Source organism: Lemur catta, chromosome 19 (assembly GCF_020740605.2).
Source record: "Lemur catta isolate mLemCat1 chromosome 19, mLemCat1.pri, whole genome shotgun sequence".
Classification (NCBI taxonomy): domain Eukaryota; kingdom Metazoa; phylum Chordata; class Mammalia; order Primates; family Lemuridae; genus Lemur; species Lemur catta.
The window spans coordinates 21,036,114-21,056,331 of NC_059146.1; the positions used below are offsets into that span (position 1 = coordinate 21,036,114).

The following is a 20,218-nucleotide window of genomic DNA, read 5'->3' on the forward strand; positions in this document are numbered from 1 at the left end:
CCTCCGGCTTTTAAAAACTTAGAAGCTCAGGCCACATCCCAGACCACTTACGTCGGAATTTCTCGGGTGGGACTCAAGCATCAGAACTGGTAAATGTCCTCTGGTGACTTCGAGGTGTGTTGGGGGTTGCAAACCTGTGGCCTGAGATACAGGGGCCTGGGCCGCGTGAGGAAGGCGGTTTCCACGCGGGGGAACCAGGGGTGGTTATGGTTAGTCTGAGTTGTGCGAGTAGGGAGGGTCAGTGTGTTCTCTCTCTCTCTCTCTTTTTTTTTTTTTTGAAGCTGAGGAGAGATTGAGAGATTTATTTTTCTTAAAAGGAGGAAATTGTAGGAGACAACTTAGAGTCATTGAATGACAAAAGCAGACAGGAGGGCCTCGCGGAGGTTATTTCCATAGACGTGGTGGTATGGCGGGGGCTTCTTAAGTTGTGGAGATACTCAGGAAAAAGTTGGGGAGACGGGGAGGGGCTTTTCTTGGGTCGAGGTCCCAGCAGGTGCGGAAGTGGGAGCTGCAGGGGTGGAGTGGAGGGAACTGTCTGCGGAGAGAGTGGAGACCCGCGCGGGTCCGTAGGGAACGGGGACCGCGACCGGGGCTCTCGGGAGGAGCAGGCGGGCGGTGGGCGCTGCGGTGAGGGGCGGCTTCCCCGGTGACAGGGACAGTGGAGCCCGCCGGCTGGGAGCCGGAGGAGCTGAGGGGAGTCCGGTGGTAGCGGCTGGTCGTGCGTTTGGGAGGTTCTCCGAGTGGCATTAGCGCGATGACTCTGTTGCGCCGAAGCCAGTCCTAGAGGGAGATTTTCCCCAGGAAGGGAAGCGGCGGGGATCGGCGTGGAAGGAGTTCCTGCCACCGAGGCATAGTTTCGTTCGTGGGGGCGGGGGCGGGGCCTGGGGAGGTCCCTGCGCCTTCTGCTCTAATCCGCGCTCTCGCTCCCTGCCAGCCGCCGACCATGGCCGCACTCTGACCCCCGTCCCTCCGCAGCCTCGCGCTCGCCGACCCCTCCCCAGCCCCGCGGGCCCCGGGCCCCCGCTTCTGCCTGCGCTGTGACCCCCCCCAGCCGCCGGCACGGCCCCGCCCCCGCTGCCCCGGTGGTGGCCCACGGCCCCCCGGCTGCCGGTGGTCAAACTGGAGTCGCTGAAGCGCTGGAACGAAGAGAGGGGCCTCTGGTGCGAGAAGGGCGTGCAGGTGCTGCTGACGACGGTGGGCGCCTTCGCCGCCTTCGGCCTCATGACGATCGCCATCAGCACCGACTACTGGCTCTACACTCGCGCCTTCATCTGCAACACCACCAACCTCACGGCCGGCGACGACGGGCCCCCCCACCGCGGGGGCAGCGGCTCCTCCGAGAAGAAGGACCCCGGCGGCCTCACGCACTCGGGCCTCTGGAGGATCTGCTGCCTGGAAGGTAGGGTGCGGGCAGGCCCCCGCCTCGCGTCCCTCCAGAAGACGCGGAGCTTCCCGGTCCCGCATCTCCCCGATTCCCGGGGCCTCCGTCGGTGTTCCCTCCTCCGCCCGGTGGTCCCCTTGCTCCGTCCCACTCAGACCCCAGCTTCGTTCCCTTCCTTTCAACTCCTGTCCACGTCCTGGCCCACTGCTGGGGGACCCACCCCCGCCCCCTCTGCCCCCTCTTCTCATCTTTCCCGCACCCGCTGCCCCAGCGCCCCTCTTCCCTCCGTCCAGGCCGGGCCTCGCTGCCCCCGGGGCTGCCTCTGCCTCCTTCCTTCCCCTCTGCCCTCTGCCCTTTCTCCTCCCTCTTGCGGGTTCTCTTGACCCCGTTCCTCCTCCCACCCGCCCCTGATCTCATCTCCCGTGGCGTCTGCCCTCCCCCTGTCCCCCCCCCGTCCTGGGGGTGTCCTTGCCTCCCTCCCTCCCCCCCACTCCCGGCCCTTCCTCGCGTCCTGCGTCTCCTCCGCCCCCTCTTTGGCTCCGCTTTCCTCTGCAACTTCGTGTCTTCCCTCACACAACTCATGACCGGCTCCTTTCCCCCCCTCGGTGCTTTTCCTCCAGGGATGTTATCTCTCCCCATCAGCTCCCCCCACTTAGGATGTTCTCCAGCCTCCCCCATCCTGGCCCTTTTCCTCCTCTCTCCTTGAGATGGGTCCACTCGGTCTTCCCTCTACTCCTGCTTTCCGCTTCTCTCCCTTCCATGCCTCCTTGCTCGACTCTAAAGCTCCTCTCCCCTGGCCCCGCTACATCTTCCAATCTCCATCTTTGCTCTTCCCCTCCGTGCTGTTTTCCCTCTGTCCCAGCTGGACCTCTCTGGGTCTCTCTCCCCCAACTTCTCCGAGACTCCTGCCCTCCGTCTCCCCAGCTCCTGCTCTCGCCCACCCTCAGCGTCAGTACTTCTTTCCTGCATGTCACAGAGGCTGGGCTGGGAAGGAAAAGTCCTGGGCGCATCTGTGCCATGTGAGACCGGTACCTCCCCGTCCTGAGCCTCACAGCCCCCGCCTGCGACATGAAGGAGCGGGACTCACAGTCCCGATGTTCTCCCGCCCCCGCACCAAAAGATTGGACTCTCTTCACCTCTTTTTCATTCCCCTCTTTTTCTCCTGTCCTTTCCTCCTCTGTTTTGCTGAGCATGCACCACAAGCCAGGAACATTATCTCGTTTAATCCTGTGAGGTGGGTACCACCTTCCTGTTGGGGATGAGGAAACTGAGGCTCAGAGAGGTTAAGCCACCTGCCCAAGGTTGCCCAGCTGGGAAAAGGGGCAGAGCCAAGAGGTGAACTCAGATCTGATGGATGGGATTTGCAGATGCCCTCTATCTGGCTGTGTGGAGTGTTTAAAACTGAAACCAAAATCTGAATCCATTGCCATCATTTAAAAATAGGGAGACGTCACATTGTAGATCTGATTTCCGGCTTCTTTTGAGCTGTCAGAAGATCTGACAACACCGACCTGTGTTCTACACTGACCACCTTGCTCTGGATCTGAGTAGCAGCTGCTTGACATCAGGCATGGGTGGGGTCTCCATTTCTCTGCAGTCCCCTCTGCTCCCTATTGTCTCACATCCCTCCCACCTCTCTCTTGATGTTGCTTTCTTCCTCTTGTGGATGTTTGAGCTCATGTCCAGTCACTGGTCTGACCAAGCACCAGGCACAGAGCCAAGTGTGGGGGCTCTCATCATGAACCCCTTAGGACAGTGTGTGGCATTTAGTAAAAATGCCATTCATTCATTCAACAACCAGTTTTTACTGAGTCTGTACTGAGTGGCAGGCATTGTTCTGGATTCAGGGGGGGGGGGGTGGGGGGGGAAAACAACCATACAAATAGCCCTGTCTTTATCTATCTTATATTCTAGAGGGAAAGACAGATAATAATGGCGATAAGTAAATAAAACATTTTGAGTGATAGAACTGAGTGCTAAGGAGGAAAAGAAGTAGGGGAGGGGAGTGGAAGTGTCAGGGGTACATGTGGGAAGTAGATAAGGAAGCTAGGAAAAGCTTCATTGAGAAGATGACATCTGAAAGGACATCTAAAGGGAGTGAGAGATGGAGACATGCAGATATCTGGAGGAAAGTACTTCGGGCTGTGGAAATGCGGGTGCAAAGGCCCTCAGTGGGAGTGTGCCTGTGTGTTTGACCACCCATGGGAAGCCAGCGTGGCTGGGGCAAAGTGGGTGACAGGGAACATCACGAGAGGTACAAACAGGTAACATGGTCCCAATCGCACAAGTTCTTATATATCCTGGAAAGGACTTTGCTTTACACTCTGAGATGGGAGCCATTGAAGGTTCTTGAGCAGAGGAGTCATATGAGCTGATTTAAGTTTTAACAGGACGGTTGTGTTGGGAAATGACTGAGGGGAAGGCAAATGAGACAACAGGAGGTGGCTGGCCTAGGGTGGGAGCAACAGAGTTTGGGAAGTGGTTTGAATTCATAGTAGATTCTGGAGCTACCGTGGGCAGGAATTGCTGATGGAGCAGTTGTAGGATATGAGAGCAAGAAGACTCAGGGGTGTCTTCAAAGCAGGATTTCTCAACCCCAGCACTATTGACATTTTGGGATGGATGATTCTGTGTGGTGGGGGCTGTCCTGTGCATTGTAGGATGTTGAACAGCATCCTTGGGCTCTACCCACTAGATGCCAGCAGCACCCTTCCCACTTGTGGCAACCAAAATTGTAAATTGCCTCTAAGTATTGTCAACTGTCCCCTGGGGGATAAAATTGCCCCTAGTTGAGAAACACCGCTGTAAGGCTTTGGCCTGAGCTGCTGAGAAGGGGGTAGCCATTCATAAGATGGAAAAGAAAGTATTTTATTTTATTTATTTTATAATAGATGTTATTTTTATCAGATAACTCTTCATTTCATAAAATAGAATAAGTGTTCCTCTACTTTTTTCCTTTTATTTTCTCTCTCTCTCTCTTTTTTTTTTTTTTTGAGACAGTCTCACTCAGTCACCCTGGGTAGAGTGCCTTGGTGTCAGCCTAGCTCACAGCAACCTCAGACTCCTGGGTTCAAACAATCCGATCCTCCTGCCTCCCCGCCTCCCAAGTTGCTGGGTCTACAGGCACTCACCACCACGCCCAGCTAATTTTTTGTTTGTTTCTATTTTTAGTTGCCTGGCTAATTTTTTCTATTTTCAGTAGAGACGGGGTCTGGCTCTTGCTCAGGCTTGTCTCAAACTCCTGACCTCAAGCGATCCTCCCATCTTGGCCTCCCAGATTTCTAGGATGACAGGTGTGAGCCACTGTGCCTGGGCCCTTTTATTTTCTCTTAATCAAGTTTATAATTAAAGGAGATATATCATGGGCTCAGTTTTAGACATGTTAAACTTAAGATGCCTAAAAGATAACACAAGGACAGGAGTCAGCAGAGTGAAGGGCCTATAAAGTGCCATGTCGTAAGTATTTTAGGCTTCATGGAGCAAACAGTCTCTGTCACTGCTGGGGAAAGGAACCAGAGACAATACATAAGTGAGTGACCATGGCTGTGCTTTAATTAAAATTCATTTATGAATTTCATGTCATTTTCACATGCCATGAAATTGTCGTCGTCGTCTTTGATATTTTCTCAATCATTTAAAACATGTCACACTCACTCTTAGCTGGATTTGGCCAGTGGGCTGTAGTTTGTTGACCTCTGATCTAGGTTGTTAGAGATATGATATTTGAGGCTAGGGCTCAGGGAGGAGTCGGACTGGAAGTATAAAGTTAAGGGTCATTAGCATATGAATGGATACAGTCACTTAGTGGAGAGGAGACAGAAACAAACCAAAAAAAGTAGTTGCAGGGTTGAAGCCTGAGCCAGCCCGCTACTGAAACACAAGGGACATGAGAAAAAGCCACCAAAGGGAGTTGAGAAAGGAGTAGCTACAGGTTTGGAGAAAAGTTAGTAAGTGGGTGCCCTGGAAGCCAAAGGAAGTCAGTGTTTCAAGGAGGGGAGAAATGAAGGCTGACTTTATTGTTCCTATAACTGTCGTTCGTTTGTCACTGAATACTCACAATAACCCTGCAAAGTAGGTACTATTATTACCCCCATCTTCTAGAAGAGGAAGCTAAGGCTCAGAGAAATGAAGTAACTCACCCAAGGTGACACAGCTAATACATAGTAGGGTCTGGATTTGAATGCAGGTCTGTTTTGTTTCCCCGGAGAACAAAGCGAGAAATCCACCCACTTTCAGCCATCTGGGTTCCAGAAGTATAGAAACTGGACCCCCTGAGCCATGACCTCCTGAAGTCACTGTGTCCTTGGGAATTCTTAGGCTCGATCTCCAGCCCCCTTTGGAGCATCTCTCTCTGAGAGACACACTAGAATGTAATGGTTGAGACATAAACTCCGAGAACAAGACGGACTTGGTGTAGCTCCTGCCTGTCATGTGGGTGGGCAGGGTGACCTCCAGCCACATCTTTAACATCTCTGCTCCTCATTTCCACCATTGGCAAAATGAAGGTCACAATAGCCCCTAAGTCCCAGGGTCAGGGAAGGATTTGATGGGTTAATATGTGCAGAGTCTTTAAAAGGATGGCAGGCACAGAGTAAGGGCTAGATTATGTACTTTATATTTTGTTGGCATTGCTGCTCCTGCTGCTGTGTTCTTCTTATTTTTAGGAATTCAGGTGACCAGGCCCTGAGTCCTTCCTGAAGTCCCAGCCCCTAGTCCAGCGTGGCCCAACAGAAATATAACACGAACCGCATAAGACAATGAAAATTTTTGTAGTAGCTGCATTAAAACAGATAAAAAGAAGCAGGTGAACTTGACCATGTTTTCTTTAACCCAGCGTAGCCAAAATATTATCATTTGAGTGTGTAATCAATATAAAAAATTATTAATGAAATATCTTACATTCTCTGCCTCTCTCTCTCTCTTTTTTTCTTTCCATTCTGAGTCTGAAATCTAGTGCATATTTTACCCTAACAGAACATCTCAGTTGCCACGTTATAAGTGCTCCGGAGCCACTCGGGGGCTGGTGGCATCCGCATGGGACAGCCCAGCTTAAGGCCCCTCCTCAGGGATTTCAGCTGCACACCCAGGTCTTCTCCCAGGACTCAAGAACCTGGACCCACGGCCCTGTTTATTAGCGCTGACTATGTAAAGCCCCTGTGCTAAGCACTTTCCCTGCCTTATTACCTCACTGAATCCTCACAATTGTGCCAGGGGGAAGGTATTATTAGCAGGAAGCTGATGGCCAGAAAGGGGAAGTGACTCAGCCTGGGCCACCCAGCATGTGAGGGGCAGAGCAGGCTGGATCCCAGTTCTCACATGTCCTCGCTGAAACAAAGCTGAGGGGGGCGGGGGAACGGCATCATCATCCTTGCACGTAAAAAGCTCCTAGCTCAATCGGTGGTGGCGTAGGACGGAACTACCCTGTATTCTGCGCTTAACTTTCATTGAAATCTCACTGAAATCATACAAAGTCATTTTCCCGATGAGGAAGCAGAAGCCCATGGACGTTCGGGTTCCCAAAGCCACATAGCTGGGAAGTGGCAGCATCGGGATATGAGTCCAGAGAGTTTGATTCCGCAGCCCACGCTCAAATAACCACCACAGCCACCACACTCAGTAGATCTGTCTTAAATATGCCGACCTCCCAAACTGAGCTGTGCTCAAACCTCCTCCCCATGACTAACTCCCTAATATAGGCAACTTCTTCAACTCTCTGTGCCTCAGTTTCCTCATTTGTAAAGGCAGTTTATCCATTCAACTGTCTACCTTCCAGGGTTTGTCCTAAGGATTGAGTGAGTTAATTAACTACCCATCAAATGCTTAGGGCAGTGCCTGGTGCATGGTTAGCTCTCAGTCAGTGCGACTTATCATTCTTACTGTCACCACTAATCTGTTGAGTGATTCTGTGTGCCATGTGGTTTGCATGCTCAATCTCATTTAATTATCACTAATGTTTTGAGAGGAGTACTATGATCCTGTTGAAGAAAAGAGGGAACTTGAGCCCACAATCTTACCTACCACACCATGATGGACGTGCTCATGGGTAAGAGTTTGCCCCTGGGAATTGTACGTTCATTCATTCATTCATTCACTCATTCTTTTTAAAAACTGTGGTAAATGACATACAACATAAATTTACCATCTTAATCATTTTTAAGTATGCACTTCAGTAGTGTTAAGTGCACTCACATTGCTGTGCAGCTAATCTCCAGAACTCTTTTTATCTTGCAAAACTGAAATTCTGTACCCAATAAACAACCCTGTATTACCCACCCCCCACCTTCATTCCTGGCAACTACCATTCTACTGTCTGTGAATTTGATTATTCTCTGTTAATTTGATTATTCCAGGTATCTCATATAAGTGGAATCATATAGTGTTCATCTTTTTGTTACTGGCTTACTTCACTTAGTGTGTCCTCAAGGTTTATCTATGTTATAGCATATGTCATAATTCCCTTCCTTTTAAAGGCTGAATAATATTCTATTGTATATACAGACCACATTTTGTTTATCCATTTATCTGTCAACAGGCATTTGGGTGTTTCCACTTTTTGGCTATTGTGAATAATGCTACTATGAACACAGGTGTACAAATAGCTATTTGAGTGCCTGCTTTCAATTCTTTTGGGTGTATCCCCAGCAGTGGGATTGCTATATCATATGGTAGTTCTATTTTTAATTTTTTGAGGTACCTCCATACTGTTTTCCATAGCTGCTGCACCATTCCTGCCAACAGTGCACAGGGTTCCAATTTCTCCACATTCTTGCCAACACTCATTATTTTATTTTCTGTTTTTTTTATAGTAGCCATCCTAATAGATATAAGATGGTATCTCATTGTGCTTTTGATTGCACTTCCCTGATGATTAGTGGTGTCAAGCATCTTTTCATGTGCTTGTTGGCCCATTGAGTCATTCTTTCATTAAAAATACTTATTAAGCACTTAGTGTGTGTTAGGCATTGTTCTGGATGCTGGTAACACAGTGGCAAACAGCCCAGATGCTTACATTCATGATGTGTGTTTCAGTTCTGCTTTCATCATCCATCAGCTGTCATTTGATGAAACGTTTCTGTGCCTTGGTTTCCACATCTGGGCAATGGGTACCATATACAACTGCTATCAACTGAGCACTTAATTGTGTTCTAGGCAAAATGCTAAATCTCTTTACCTGGATCCAATCCTCACAACAACCCTGTGAGGTAGGTCCTATTATATGCTTTCTATAGGTAAGGGGACTGAAGCAAGTTGGCCTACATAATGCCAACAAGGACACAGAATAAGGAAGTGGTGTTGACACTCCAAACAACAACATTATGTTTCATGGGACTCTTGGGAGCACTGAATGAGTTAATCCACCTAGGAAGCACATAACACATGTTAGATCTTAGTTATACTACTTACTGCCTTATGGACATTCTTCCCAATTCTTTTCTTTATCCCCACTCTTTCCCCTGCTTTCCTTTGCCTGTCATGGTCTGCCTCTAATCTCCCCTTCTGCTATGCTTATATTCATTCATTATTTCATTCATTCATTCAACACCCATTTCTTGAGGCCTCCTGTGTGCCAGGCCTCTTACCAGGCAATGCTAGGGACAGTGAGGGACCAGACCCCCATGCCCTACCCCTCTCCAGGAACTCCCAGCTTGCCGAGGACAAAGAAGATTATAAATAAACATGATGCATGTTCTAGAGACCACCCCAGAACAGGAAACTGACCCAACTCTGGTGGGAGGAGTGAGAGAGAGAGAGAGAGAGTATCTAGGGAAAACTTCTGCACAAAGGTGTCCCCTGAGCTACCCACTGCAGGGTAAGTATCACATCAGCAAAGAATGTGAGTGGAATGTTCCACAGCATGGGCAAAGTCCTGGGGATTGGAGGAAGCTTGGAGAGTTCAGGAAATTAAACATTTCATATTTGTATTTATATTTATTTTCTCCAGCTACATGCTAGAGGTAGTAAAACAGAAACTGGTCCCAAGGATGAGAAGATAGGTGAAGACGAGGACCTTAGGAGGGGATTTTGGGAGGGAGGTAGGGGATGAGACTCCATGACCCTAGAGATGTACCCCAGGCCCTGACACGCCTCTGCTTGCTTCAGCCACTCCATCTCTCTCCAGAAGCTTCCACGTTCTGCGCAGAAAGACGCTAGGAATCCCTCTCTAGATGCAGGACTGAAGAGACTACAACTCCCATGATCCACTGGGGCTGCTCGCCTCACAATTGGACTCAAGACTTCACACAGCCTCATGGGAAATGTAGTCCTCATCGCCCTCCGCAGCCCTTTCCCGTATACCAACGCACTTTCAGACTTCCCAACAAGTTTAGAGTCCGAAAGGCGCCTTGACGTTGTTGAAGCCAACACTCCCTTTCTTATAGAGGAGAAGCCTAAACCCAAAGTGGTTGAGTAATTTAGCCCAGGTTACAGGGCAAAGGTCCTTGTGGCCTTGTGGTGGGTGCTGGAAGGATGTTAGCCTTGGGGTTTTCCCCCCTCTTTTCCTTTTATTTTTGAAAAGGTGGGGAAACTGAGACCAGAGGGGTTGAAAGTTTGTCCCAGATCACCAGACAGGCTCAGGAGGCAGGACGTCTTGTCTCTCAATAAGCCCTGAGAGAAGAGGTTTGGGGAAGGGGAGGTACTCTCTCACTGGGGGTTGCCCCGCCCCCAACTCTGAAGTCCCCACCCACACCACCCCATTCCCCTTCCTCCAGGACTGAAAAGAGGTGTCTGCGTGAAGATCAATCATTTCCCGGAGGACACGGACTACGACCATGACAGCGCGGAGTATCTACTCCGTACGTGAGGGTTCAGGACAGGCGCGGGTAGGGGGCGGGGTGAGGGGCGGGGGCCAGAGAGAAAGGACTGGGACCCCGGCACTTGGATCGACACGCAGAGGTTAGCTTCCCAGCCAATCCAAGTCCAGATGCTGAGATCCTGTTTCCCTATTGGCTCAGTGGTCTCTCTCCCGCCCCCCCCCTCTCACCTTGGGGCGGGCCGAGGGGGGATCCTGCGTGCTGATTGGCCGCCTTGCTCTCTTTGGCACTCGCGGCAACTCTGCGTTGTGACTGGTTGTAGATTCCGGAGCTGGGATTGGCCACTGCTTCTTGGCTGTGGGGCAATGTGCAGCGGGGACTGGCCACTCTCTAGAGCTGGCTGGGAAAGCCTGTGTTGCGATTGGTAGCTACCCTGAGAACGCGGCAAATCCTGAATGATGATTGGCTGCGACCTCAGCCAGGCTCAGAAATCGCAAAATCTGGTTGCTTGGGGTTTTAGAGGTGGGTGGAAAGGACTGGGGGGGGGGGGAGGGAGATAGAATGAAAAAGGGAGAGAGAAGGAAGAAGGAGGAAGAGAGGGTAGAGAGGAAGAGAGAGCGCAACCCAGAAAGACAGACGAAGCCAGGAATAGAGGGCAGGGGGGAAGAGCAGAGACGGAGGGAGGGAGAGGGGGAAGAGAGAAGCCCATAAATGTAGATGAAGCCAGGCAGAAATTGGGGGGAGGGAGAGAGAAGAGAAACCCAGAGGATAGATGAAGCCAGGCAGAAAAGAGGGAGGGGAGAGGGATATGGGGTGGGGGCAGAGAGACTCAGAGAGATAGATGAAGTGAGGCAGAAAAGGGGAAAAGAGGTATTAAGGAATCTGATAGAGGACTCCGGAGAAAGAAATTCTCAGCAGAGAGGAAGGGAAGGGCGAGAAAGTAAAAGAAAGGGGGGATCCATAGAAAAGTTGAGAGAAAAATAGAGGGAAGAGTGATTTAGAGAAATAAAGAGGGGAAAATGTGCCAGGAAAGAGAAAGATAGCCCGAGGAGGAAAGAAAACGACAAAGAAAAAGGGGCGGGGGGCGGGCTAAGACCGAAAAATAGAGAAATTCTAAAAACCGAAGAGAGAATGGGGCACAAAAATTAAAACAACCAGAACACAGCCTGATGGGGAGAATTAGAGAACTAGCAAAAAAGATGCAGAGACGAGAGCAGGCAGGAGGCGCAGCGGGACGGGGGGACGGGGCGGGGGTCGCAGGGGCCGCGTGTGACCGCCCTCGCTCCTTGGCTGTGTCCCCCCTTTTCCTTTCTTTCCCCTCCCGCAGGTGTTGTCCGGGCCTCCAGCATCTTTCCCATCCTTAGCGCCATCCTGCTGCTGCTCGGGGGCGTGTGCGTGGCGGCCTCGCGCGTCTACAAGTCCAAGAGGAACATCATCCTGGGCGCAGGGATCCTGTTCGTGGCAGCAGGTGAGAGGCAGAGGGAGGGGGCGGCGTGTGTGTGTCTGCAAAGCTACCGTGCCCCCAGCGCCCCCCCGGGGCCCGGAGCCTTCCTAGGCTCTTCCCAAGCTCTCTAGGCCACCCGCTGGGTAAGTAGGTGCAGTCTCGGCGCCGCCTCTCCAGGACTGAGCCCGCGCAGCCAGGGGTCTGGCGCTCAATCTGGGACACCGCGCGCTCAAGTTCCGACGCCCGCCGTCCCGGAGACGGAAGGGGAGGAGCTTGGGGGAGGCGGGTGGGAGCTTGAGACAGAATGGGGTCCTGAGGCTCGAGAGGCGGGGCTGGGCATTGAGGGGCGGGGCCAGAAGACGGAGAAAGATTTAGAAGCCGTGGGGGAGGAGCCTGCTGCAAGGGGCGGGGCCTCATAGACAGTCGGGATCCAAGAAGGGGCTGGACCAGGGAGACTAAGCAGGCTTGTGCTCCTCGCTAGCTAAGAAGGGGTGATGCCTGGAAAAGTCAAAGGGGAAGAGGTTATGTCGTGAAGGACATAGGCAACCTGGCTGATTTAGAGAGGCGGACCAAGGCCGGAACCTCCAGAGCTAGGGCCTAGACTAGCAGAGATAGGACTGAAGACTCAGGAGGCAGGGGCCCAGACCAACTCAAGAGGCATGTCTTTGAGGGGGAAGACCCCCTTTCTACCCTAAATGCCAAGGGCGGGGAAATTCCAGGGGCACAACTTTTTTGAAGGGATGGGGTATAGAGAAGAGTGAGGAGGAATTTGCATATTTCAAGAGTAGAGTGTGCTTTGGGTGGGTCTAGCTCTGCAGGGCCCGGGTGTGGAGGACCTGAAAGGCCGGCCTGGCTGGACCTGGGGTAGAGGCAGGAGGCTGGCCTAGACCTGCAGGAAGCGGGCCTTGGCAAACTGGAGGTGGGGCCTAGGACAGAAGGAGGGGACCTGATGTATTAAGGGCAAATTTTAGACCACCAGGGGAGGACCTACCTAGAATAGATACCCAGGCTGGGATTATATCATGAAGGGAGAGTTAGATCAGCAATGGGTAAGGCCTAGAGAGTCAGCAGGATTACATCATTAATAGAGTTCAAAGGAGGAGAGGGGCGGGTCCTGAGGAAAACCTAGAATCCAGATTTATAACGTCAAGGGTAGTTACACTAACTAGGGTAGGGCCTGGAAACTCAGGCTGAAACCATCTCATCAAGGGTGGATTTTGAACCAGTCAGGGCAGGGCCTGGACTAGCTGGGAGTGGGGCTTAGACCGTCTAGGAGTAAGGCCTGGACCACCTGGGGAGGAGTTTAGACCAGCAGAAGCAGGGCCTTAGCTAGCTGGAATTGGACCTAGGCCATTTTGAGGGCAGAGCCCAGACCATCTTGGGGTGGGTCCCAGGCCCCTGGGGCAGGCTTTAGACCACCAGAGGTGGGCCCTAGGCTGTCTTGGCTCAGGACCTGGGCTATCCAGAGCCCTGTCTGGCCTGTTTGGGGGCAGGGACTGGACCAACTAGGGATGGAGTTAAGACAATCTGAGGTGGGACTTGAGTCACCCAAGGTCTAGCCCATCCAGGGTGGGGCCTGGACCATAGGGGTGGGGCCTAGACTAGCAGGCGGGGCTACTTAGGATGTGGGGGCAGCCCATCCTTGGGCAGGGCCAGTACCAGCTGGGAAAGTTTTGACCATCTAGGGCAGGGCTTGGACCAGCCACACTCTGGATGGTCCAGGCTGGTGTCCGGCCCATTTGAGGTGGGTCCTAGACCACCTGGAGCTGGAGTTTAGACCAATGGGAAGTGGATCCCAGACCACCTGAGGCAGTTTAGACCAGCCAGGGCTGGGTTTAGACCAGCAGAGGTGGGGCTTGGGCTAGTTAGGAGTGGAGGGGTGGGGAACTTGCGGCCTTGGGGCCTTGGGGCCACATGTGGCCTTCTGGATCCTAGAGTGAGGCCTTTTGACCTAATCCAAATTTTACAGAACAAATCCTTTTAAAAAGGATTTGGACTCGGTTGAGGGGCTGCACTTTGGGATCTGGAGGGCCACACGTGGCCTTGAAGCTGCAGGTTCCTCAGGCCATCTTGAGTGGAGCTTAGACCAGCCACTGGCTGGGACCATCAAGGTGGGGTCGAGCCCATTCGGGGTGGGGCCTGAACGACCTAGGGGTGGAGCTTAGACCGGGGGTGGGGCCTGGGCCTTCCAGGGCCCACAGTGCAGGACAGGGGCGGGGGCGGGGCCAGGGCCGGGCGTGGCCTCGAGGCTCCCGTCTGCCCGTCCCGCCCAGGCCTGAGCAACATCATCGGCGTGATCGTGTACATCTCGGCCAACGCGGGGGAGCCGGGCCCGAAGCGGGACGAGGAGAAGAAAAACCACTACTCGTACGGCTGGTCCTTCTACTTCGGCGGGCTGTCGTTCATCCTGGCCGAGGTGATCGGCGTGCTCGCTGTCAACATCTACATCGAGCGCAGCCGCGAGGCGCACTGCCAGTCTCGCTCGGACCTGCTCAAGGCCGGCGGGGGCGCGGGCGGCAGTGGCGGGAGCGGCCCCTCGGCCATCCTCCGTCTGCCCAGTTACCGCTTCCGCTACCGCCGCCGCTCCCGCTCTAGCTCCCGCTCCAGCGAGCCGTCGCCGTCGCGGGACGCGTCTCCCGGCGGCCCCGGGGGCCCGGGCTTCGCCTCCACGGACATCTCCATGTACACGCTCAGCCGCGACCCGTCCAAGGGCAGCGTGGCCGCCGGGCTGGCGGGCGCCGGCGGCGGCGGCGGCGGCGTGGGGGCCTACGGAGGCGCGGCGGGGGGCGCGGGGGGTGGCGGCGGGGGCGCGGGCGCTGAGCGGGACCGCGGGGGGGCGTCCGGCTTCCTCACGCTGCACAACGCCTTTCCCAAGGAGGCGGGCGGAGGCGTGACGGTCACGGTCACCGGGCCGCCCGCCGCGCCCGCGCCCGCGCCCCCCGCGCCCGCCGCGCCAGCCCCTGGGACCCTGGCCAAGGAGGCCGCCGCCTCCAACACCAACACGCTCAACAGGAAAACCACGCCGGTGTAGGGGCGCGGCGCGGGGAGCTGAGGGGGGCGTGTCCGGGGCGCGTGCGCGGGCGCGCGTGCAACGAGGCTGCCGGGGTCGGGGGCGCCCCCGCTCTTCCCCGTGAGCGCGCTGGAGACTGCTTGGCCCTCCCCCGCACCCCGTCCCCAACCCCGGGCGTGGGGGAGCGCCCCCCACCCTCCGAAGCAGGGACCCTGAGCGAGGGGAAAGGGAACGGAGGGGGCCTTTGTGAGGGAGCGTCGTGTTTTATTTTTCTGTGGGATTTAGGGAGGGGGGAGGGCCACGGTGTTTTTTGCAGTTTTGAGATGTTTTTCTTTTTAATGTTTTGCTGTGTGCATGTGGGGGCGGGGCGGGGGAGGGGAGGGAGGGACTCCCAGCCCAGCCCAGCCCAGCCCAGCCCAACTCCTGGAGAGGGGCCCATAACACACGAATACGTAGTTACACCTACAAACTATATATAGGCTCTATATAAAGAGACAGAAGGATTAAGAGAAGAGATGCAGAAAGGTAGAGAGAAATGGGATGGACACAGGCATTCATTCATTGTTTTTTCATTCATTATTTCACAAGGGTTTATTAAGCACGTGCTGTGTGCCAGGTGCTGGTACATAGGAAGGCCCTGGGGAAGGGGACATAAACACAGGCACAGAAAGGGACTCATTCATTCATTACTGGCAATTTATTTGTGTGCTTAAATGCTAGGCATTGTGTCCAAGGCTGAGCACACAGAAGGGAGGAAAACAGGGTCCCCGACTTCATCATAGAGTTTACATCTTGTGCACGAGACAAGCGTTAATTGGAGAATCATATACAAACACAATAAATTACAGTTAGGGTATAGGAGAAACCTGAGATCCTAGGAAATGCTCCATCAGGGGGGCTTAACCCAGTTTTAGAGGACATGCTTTTAGCTGACAGGGAAAGGATGACAGAGCTGGCAGGTGGAGCTGGGGGCAGGGAAGTACACAGGCAGTGCAGCATATGCAAAGGCCCTGGGGGCAGGAAGGAGCTTCCAGAGAGAGCTGAAGTGTAATGACCTGGTGTGGCTGCAACAAAATGAGGCTGGAGACACACACAGGGCCAGACTGTGACTTGTAGGTTAGGTCAGGAGTTTGGATTTTATTCGAAGGGTGGCGGGTGCCATGGAATGAGTTAGAGCACAAGTGTAAGTGAATGGTGCTCAAAGGGAAGACAGGAACTCAGAGACGAGAGTAGGAGGCAGAGGTGCACTGACGTACAGCATCAAACTCAGGCACTGGCCCTTGAATTGCACTCTCTCCAAGGAGGAAGCACATGCTTACACAAATACCGAAGTACAGGTGTGGTGTCCGGTGTGCAGGAGAAGCCTGGGACTTAGAGATTCATGTTTCACTCACTCATTAATTCAGCCATTCACCCATGAACATTTTTGAGCACCTGCTAACATACCATGCAATGTTAGGATCTAGGTCCCCAGAGGTGAGACAGACCCTCACCCTGCTCTCAAGGAGCCAGTAGGCATCAAAAACTGCAGTCCAGGCAGGACAATTAGTCCTGTAACAGTGACCACAATGGGCACCATGGAACAGAGGGCAGAGTGACCAACTGCTAGGAGTGGGCAATGCTCAGAAGAAGCTTCCTAGGGAACACGATGCCCAGTCTGGGTCTTAAAAGGATGAGTAAGTGTCTGCCAGGTGATGAGGAGGATGAGGAAGGCTTTCCAGGCAAAAGAGCGACTTAGGCAAAAACATGGGGAAGGGAAGTGAAACAGCATGATGTATTGGGGACAGTATTAATAGTTCTGGGACGCTGATGTATGGGAGTAGGGGTGAGAGAGAGGCTGGAAAAGTAGCTACAAGCCAGGGTCTAAAGGTCCCAGGTTTGGGGCTTGATTCTAAGGGCAGCAGGGCAGGATGGCAGTCGAGCTGAGGCAACTGTCTCACTCAGCTGAGCTTGGCACAAGCCAGGGGCGTATAAATGACTTTGATCCTGCCCTGCCCTCACGGGGCTCCCATATGGTGCGAAGACACCCACAGACAAAGACAGTGCAAAGAAGGAAGTGGGGAGCGATGGTGCCTCCCTGCCAGGGGCTTCACAAGCCTTCATCTTGGGAAGGTGGGGCAGCAGAGAGGGCTGGAACTGAGGAGGGACCAGATAAGAGCTGGATGTTCCAAATTTCCCTCCAGGCTGTATGTGGAAGGACCAGGAAGTGGGTGAGACTGGATGGAGGTCAGGGGCCCTGGGGGGAATTGTGGGGGGAGTTTCAGGGAGAGACGCTGGAAAATGTAGGGAAAAGAATATAAGTGAAGGAGATGGAGGACTGAGTGTAGGGAGGGAGAGGAGGGGGACGGGAGTTAAAAGAGACAAATTTGGCGGGGGATTTTCTTTGTTGGATGAGGGAGACAGAACTGGTTGGGGCAGAATGGATTCTAGAGTCCAAAGGCCAAAGGTAGCCGCAAGAGTGATGGAGGGTGGGCAGGAGGAACAGAGAGGTGGGGAGGAGAGGATGGCAGAAGACGCCAAAACTAGTTGAGTCACAAGGACAGAAAAAGTCAAAAGACACAGGAAGGTGATCGAGAGAGGAGAAAAAAGGGGCAGGAGAGAGATAGACAAAAGATGCACAGATTGGAGGAGAGACATCTCAGAGATACCAGAAAACAAAAACCCCACAAAGATAGATAAACCACAGAGAGAGAGAGAGAGAGGGGGAGAGAGAGGAGAGGGGTCTAAACCACAGAGGAAGATTCAGAGATATGCACAAAAAGAAATGTGGCGATTAAGTATAGCGTTGAGGAATGATCCATGTCTTGTTTTTTTTTTTTTTTCAGTATTCAAGAAATATTTTTTGAGCGCCAACCTGTTCTAGACCCAGTCTAGGCCCCAGGAATATGACGGTGAACAGACGGACAAGGTCCCACTCTCCTGGGACTCACAGGAGAGACAAACAATAAATAATAAGATCATTTCAGTGACTGAAAAGTGCTTTAAAAATTAAGCAGAGCGTGGGAACAGAATGGCAGCAAGGCTGACTTTAGATAAGGTGTTTCCAGAAGACCTCCCGTCAGGGAGATTGTGAGAAGGAAAGGGAGGTGAGAAAATCTGGGGACAAGCATTCCACCCACCAGAGGCAGCAAAAAAGCCTGAGGAGTAACAGGTTTTGGAGGAGGCTGTGGGGTAAGCAAATGTGTGAATCAGAAGCACAGCGTGGGGCTGACCAGGCAGCCCTGAGAAGAAATCCAGATTTTATTCTAGATCCGAAAGGAAGTCCTTTAAAGGGTTTTGAGCCATGATCATGTTTTTATTTAAACAAAGTAACAGCAGAATCCCTTTGCTGTGCTGAGGATAGACTTCAGGAGTCGGAAGTGGACACAAGGAGTTAGGGGGCTGCTGTGCTCGTCCAGTCGAGGCTGCAGATGGCCTGGACCAAGGTGGAGTTAGTGAGATGGAGGCAAACGGAAGGACAGGTGTGGGATTGTGGAGGTAGACCCTGCAGTGGTGGTGAATTGCGTGTCATGGGGGAGGCGATGAGAAACCAAGCTAAGGGGAAGAGAGGAATTCTTCAAATTGGGCTTGTGCATCTTGGGATGGTGCTTCTGTGTATTGTGGCCAGGAAGGGGAAACTGGGATAAGGAAATGGGATTTAGGTGGGAGGAGCCAAGGGTTCTCTTTTGGATGTGTTGAGTTGGAGATGCCGGTGGGAAATCTAAGTCGGGGTATCAAGTAGCCAGTTGGATACGTGAGACCAAAGCTTGGGGGAGAGGTCATGGTTAGAAATATATGTTTTGGAAACATCAGCATATAGGAGACATTTAAGGCCACAGGACTGGGTGAGGTCACCTAGCAGGTGAGTGCGGACAGAGAGGTGACCCTGGCCAGAGCCACTGGGGCATCTGCATGGGGGTGGTTGGAGAGGATGTAGCAAAGGGAGTTAAGGCGTGACTGAGAGGCAGGCCGAATCCAGGAGAGTCGCAGAGGACAAGAGCACAAAAGTGTTTCAAGAAGGGGTGGAGGCGGCCAGCTGAGCCGAATGCTGCTGAGAGCTAGAGAGAGGTCCTGAGAGCAGAGTGACCTCTGGGTTTGATGACACGGAGGTGGCTGATGATCTTGATAAGAGGTCATTTCAGTGCAGTGGTGGGGATGGGAGCCCTACTGGAGTGACGGGGAGAGAAAATGTGGGGGGAAGATGGAGGGAAAGGGAATCTAGGCAATTTGGGTGGGGGTATGAAAGTGACACAGAAAGGAGAGAGGGAGGCACGCAGACAGGGAGATGGAAGAGAAAAATACGCCCTGCAGTTAGAGAGCTGCTATGGCAGGCAGGATCCAGAGAGATGGGGAGGCCCAGGAGGGGAAGATGACTTCAGGGACAGGGAAGAGGTGACGCCCTAAGACAGGCACTGGTGACCCCGTGGCCAGGGCTGCCTGGCCCAGCTCCTATTTCCTGCTGCTGCCAGCACCAGGCATGCACTGGGGTTCCCGCTCCAGATCCTGTCAAGTGCTGGGAAGCCCCAGTGGGTGAAAGGAAAGAACAGGTTTCCTTCATTCGTTTTCAGAAATGAACATTCATTCAGTCCTCAGAAATGTTTCCTGAGGACTTTCCAGTGCCAGGTCCTGTAAGCGTCTGCCGGTGGAGGGGACACAGGTAGCAACAGGAACAGAGTGAGGTGTGCTCCAGTGGGGGCAGGCAGGCATTCAGGAAACACAGCAGGCACCTTCCTGAGCCTGGGAGGGGGTGTCTGTGTGTCATCACCTCACTCCACCTGGTCATTCCTTTGCTCAATCATTCATTCATTCAAGTCACCCGATTCACATTTTCTAAGGCTGCCTGCGTACCTGGCCATTTGAATTCCTCCTGTATACTTGGCTGGCCCCTGCCCCAGTCTGGTCGAAGAGCGGGACACAGACACAGACAATCACATCCCAGGGAAATGTGTGCTCCAATAGAAAAGTCCAGAACAGGGGTGGACACAGAGGGCCAGAGTGCTCCAGAGCCCTGCCCAGGTCGGGCACCAGGCCTGCCTGGAGCAGCTAACCAGAAGGAGTTGGAGAGAGGTGGGTCCCACCTGTGCTGTCTGCAGAAGGGCTGAGGGAGGGGGTGAGGGGTTGAAGATCAGGCCCTGCTGCCATGCCACACGGCTGTCCCCCGTCCCTGCCCCCGGGGGAGCTGAAACTGCATGGAAGGTCCCCTGGGGGTGCCCCATCTAATAAACTCGATGAAGAGGACTGCTGCTCTGGTTCCCTCGCCCCTGACAGCCAGCCCCTCCCTGGGGTGGGCCATTTCTACCGGGGGGCGGGGGGCTAAGGACTCCAACATGGGTATAGGTCCTTCTGTCCCTCAAGGCCCAAGATTCTGGCCCCAGGCTCCTCCCCCAGGCCCAGGAATCTGGGCCCCCAGCCCCTCCTCCCTCAGACCCAGGGGTTCCCCCCCGCAGCCCCTCCTCCCTCAGACCCAGGGGTCCCCCCCCCCCCCGCAGCCCCTCCTCCCTCAGACCCAGGGGTTCCCCCCCCGCAGCCCCTCCTCCCTCAGACCCAGGGGTCCCCCCCCGCAGCCCCTCCTCCCTCAGACCCAGGGATCCCATCCCCAGCCCCTCCTCCCTCAGACCCAGGGGTCCCCCACCGCAGCCCCTCCTCCCTCAGAC

The 20,218-nt window shown here is 53.6% G+C and overlaps 1 protein-coding gene across 1 annotated transcript; it reads left to right on the top strand.

The window, feature by feature from the left end:
- The first annotated feature begins 754 nt into the window (after positions 1–754).
- CACNG8 (calcium voltage-gated channel auxiliary subunit gamma 8) lies at positions 755–14,645 on the top strand. The gene is made up of 5 exons (XM_045531817.1): positions 755–773; positions 1,052–1,399; positions 10,090–10,173; positions 11,459–11,599; positions 13,849–14,645. Exons 1-5 carry the CDS (start codon positions 755–757, stop codon positions 14,604–14,606), a joined length of 1,350 nt encoding a protein of 449 aa, XP_045387773.1. The 3' UTR covers positions 14,607–14,645.
- Positions 14,646–20,218: the final 5,573 nt, after the last annotated feature.

What these genes read in the sequence shown, in the direction of transcription:
- CACNG8 (XM_045531817.1), top strand. An exon ending in CAGCGCGGAGTATCTACTCC is followed by an intron (nt 10,174 to 11,458) that starts GTACGTGAGGGT and finishes CCCCTCCCGCAG; the next exon opens with GTGTTGTCCGGGCCTCCAGC. An exon ending in GATCCTGTTCGTGGCAGCAG is followed by an intron (nt 11,600 to 13,848) that starts GTGAGAGGCAGA and finishes CGTCCCGCCCAG; the next exon opens with GCCTGAGCAACATCATCGGC.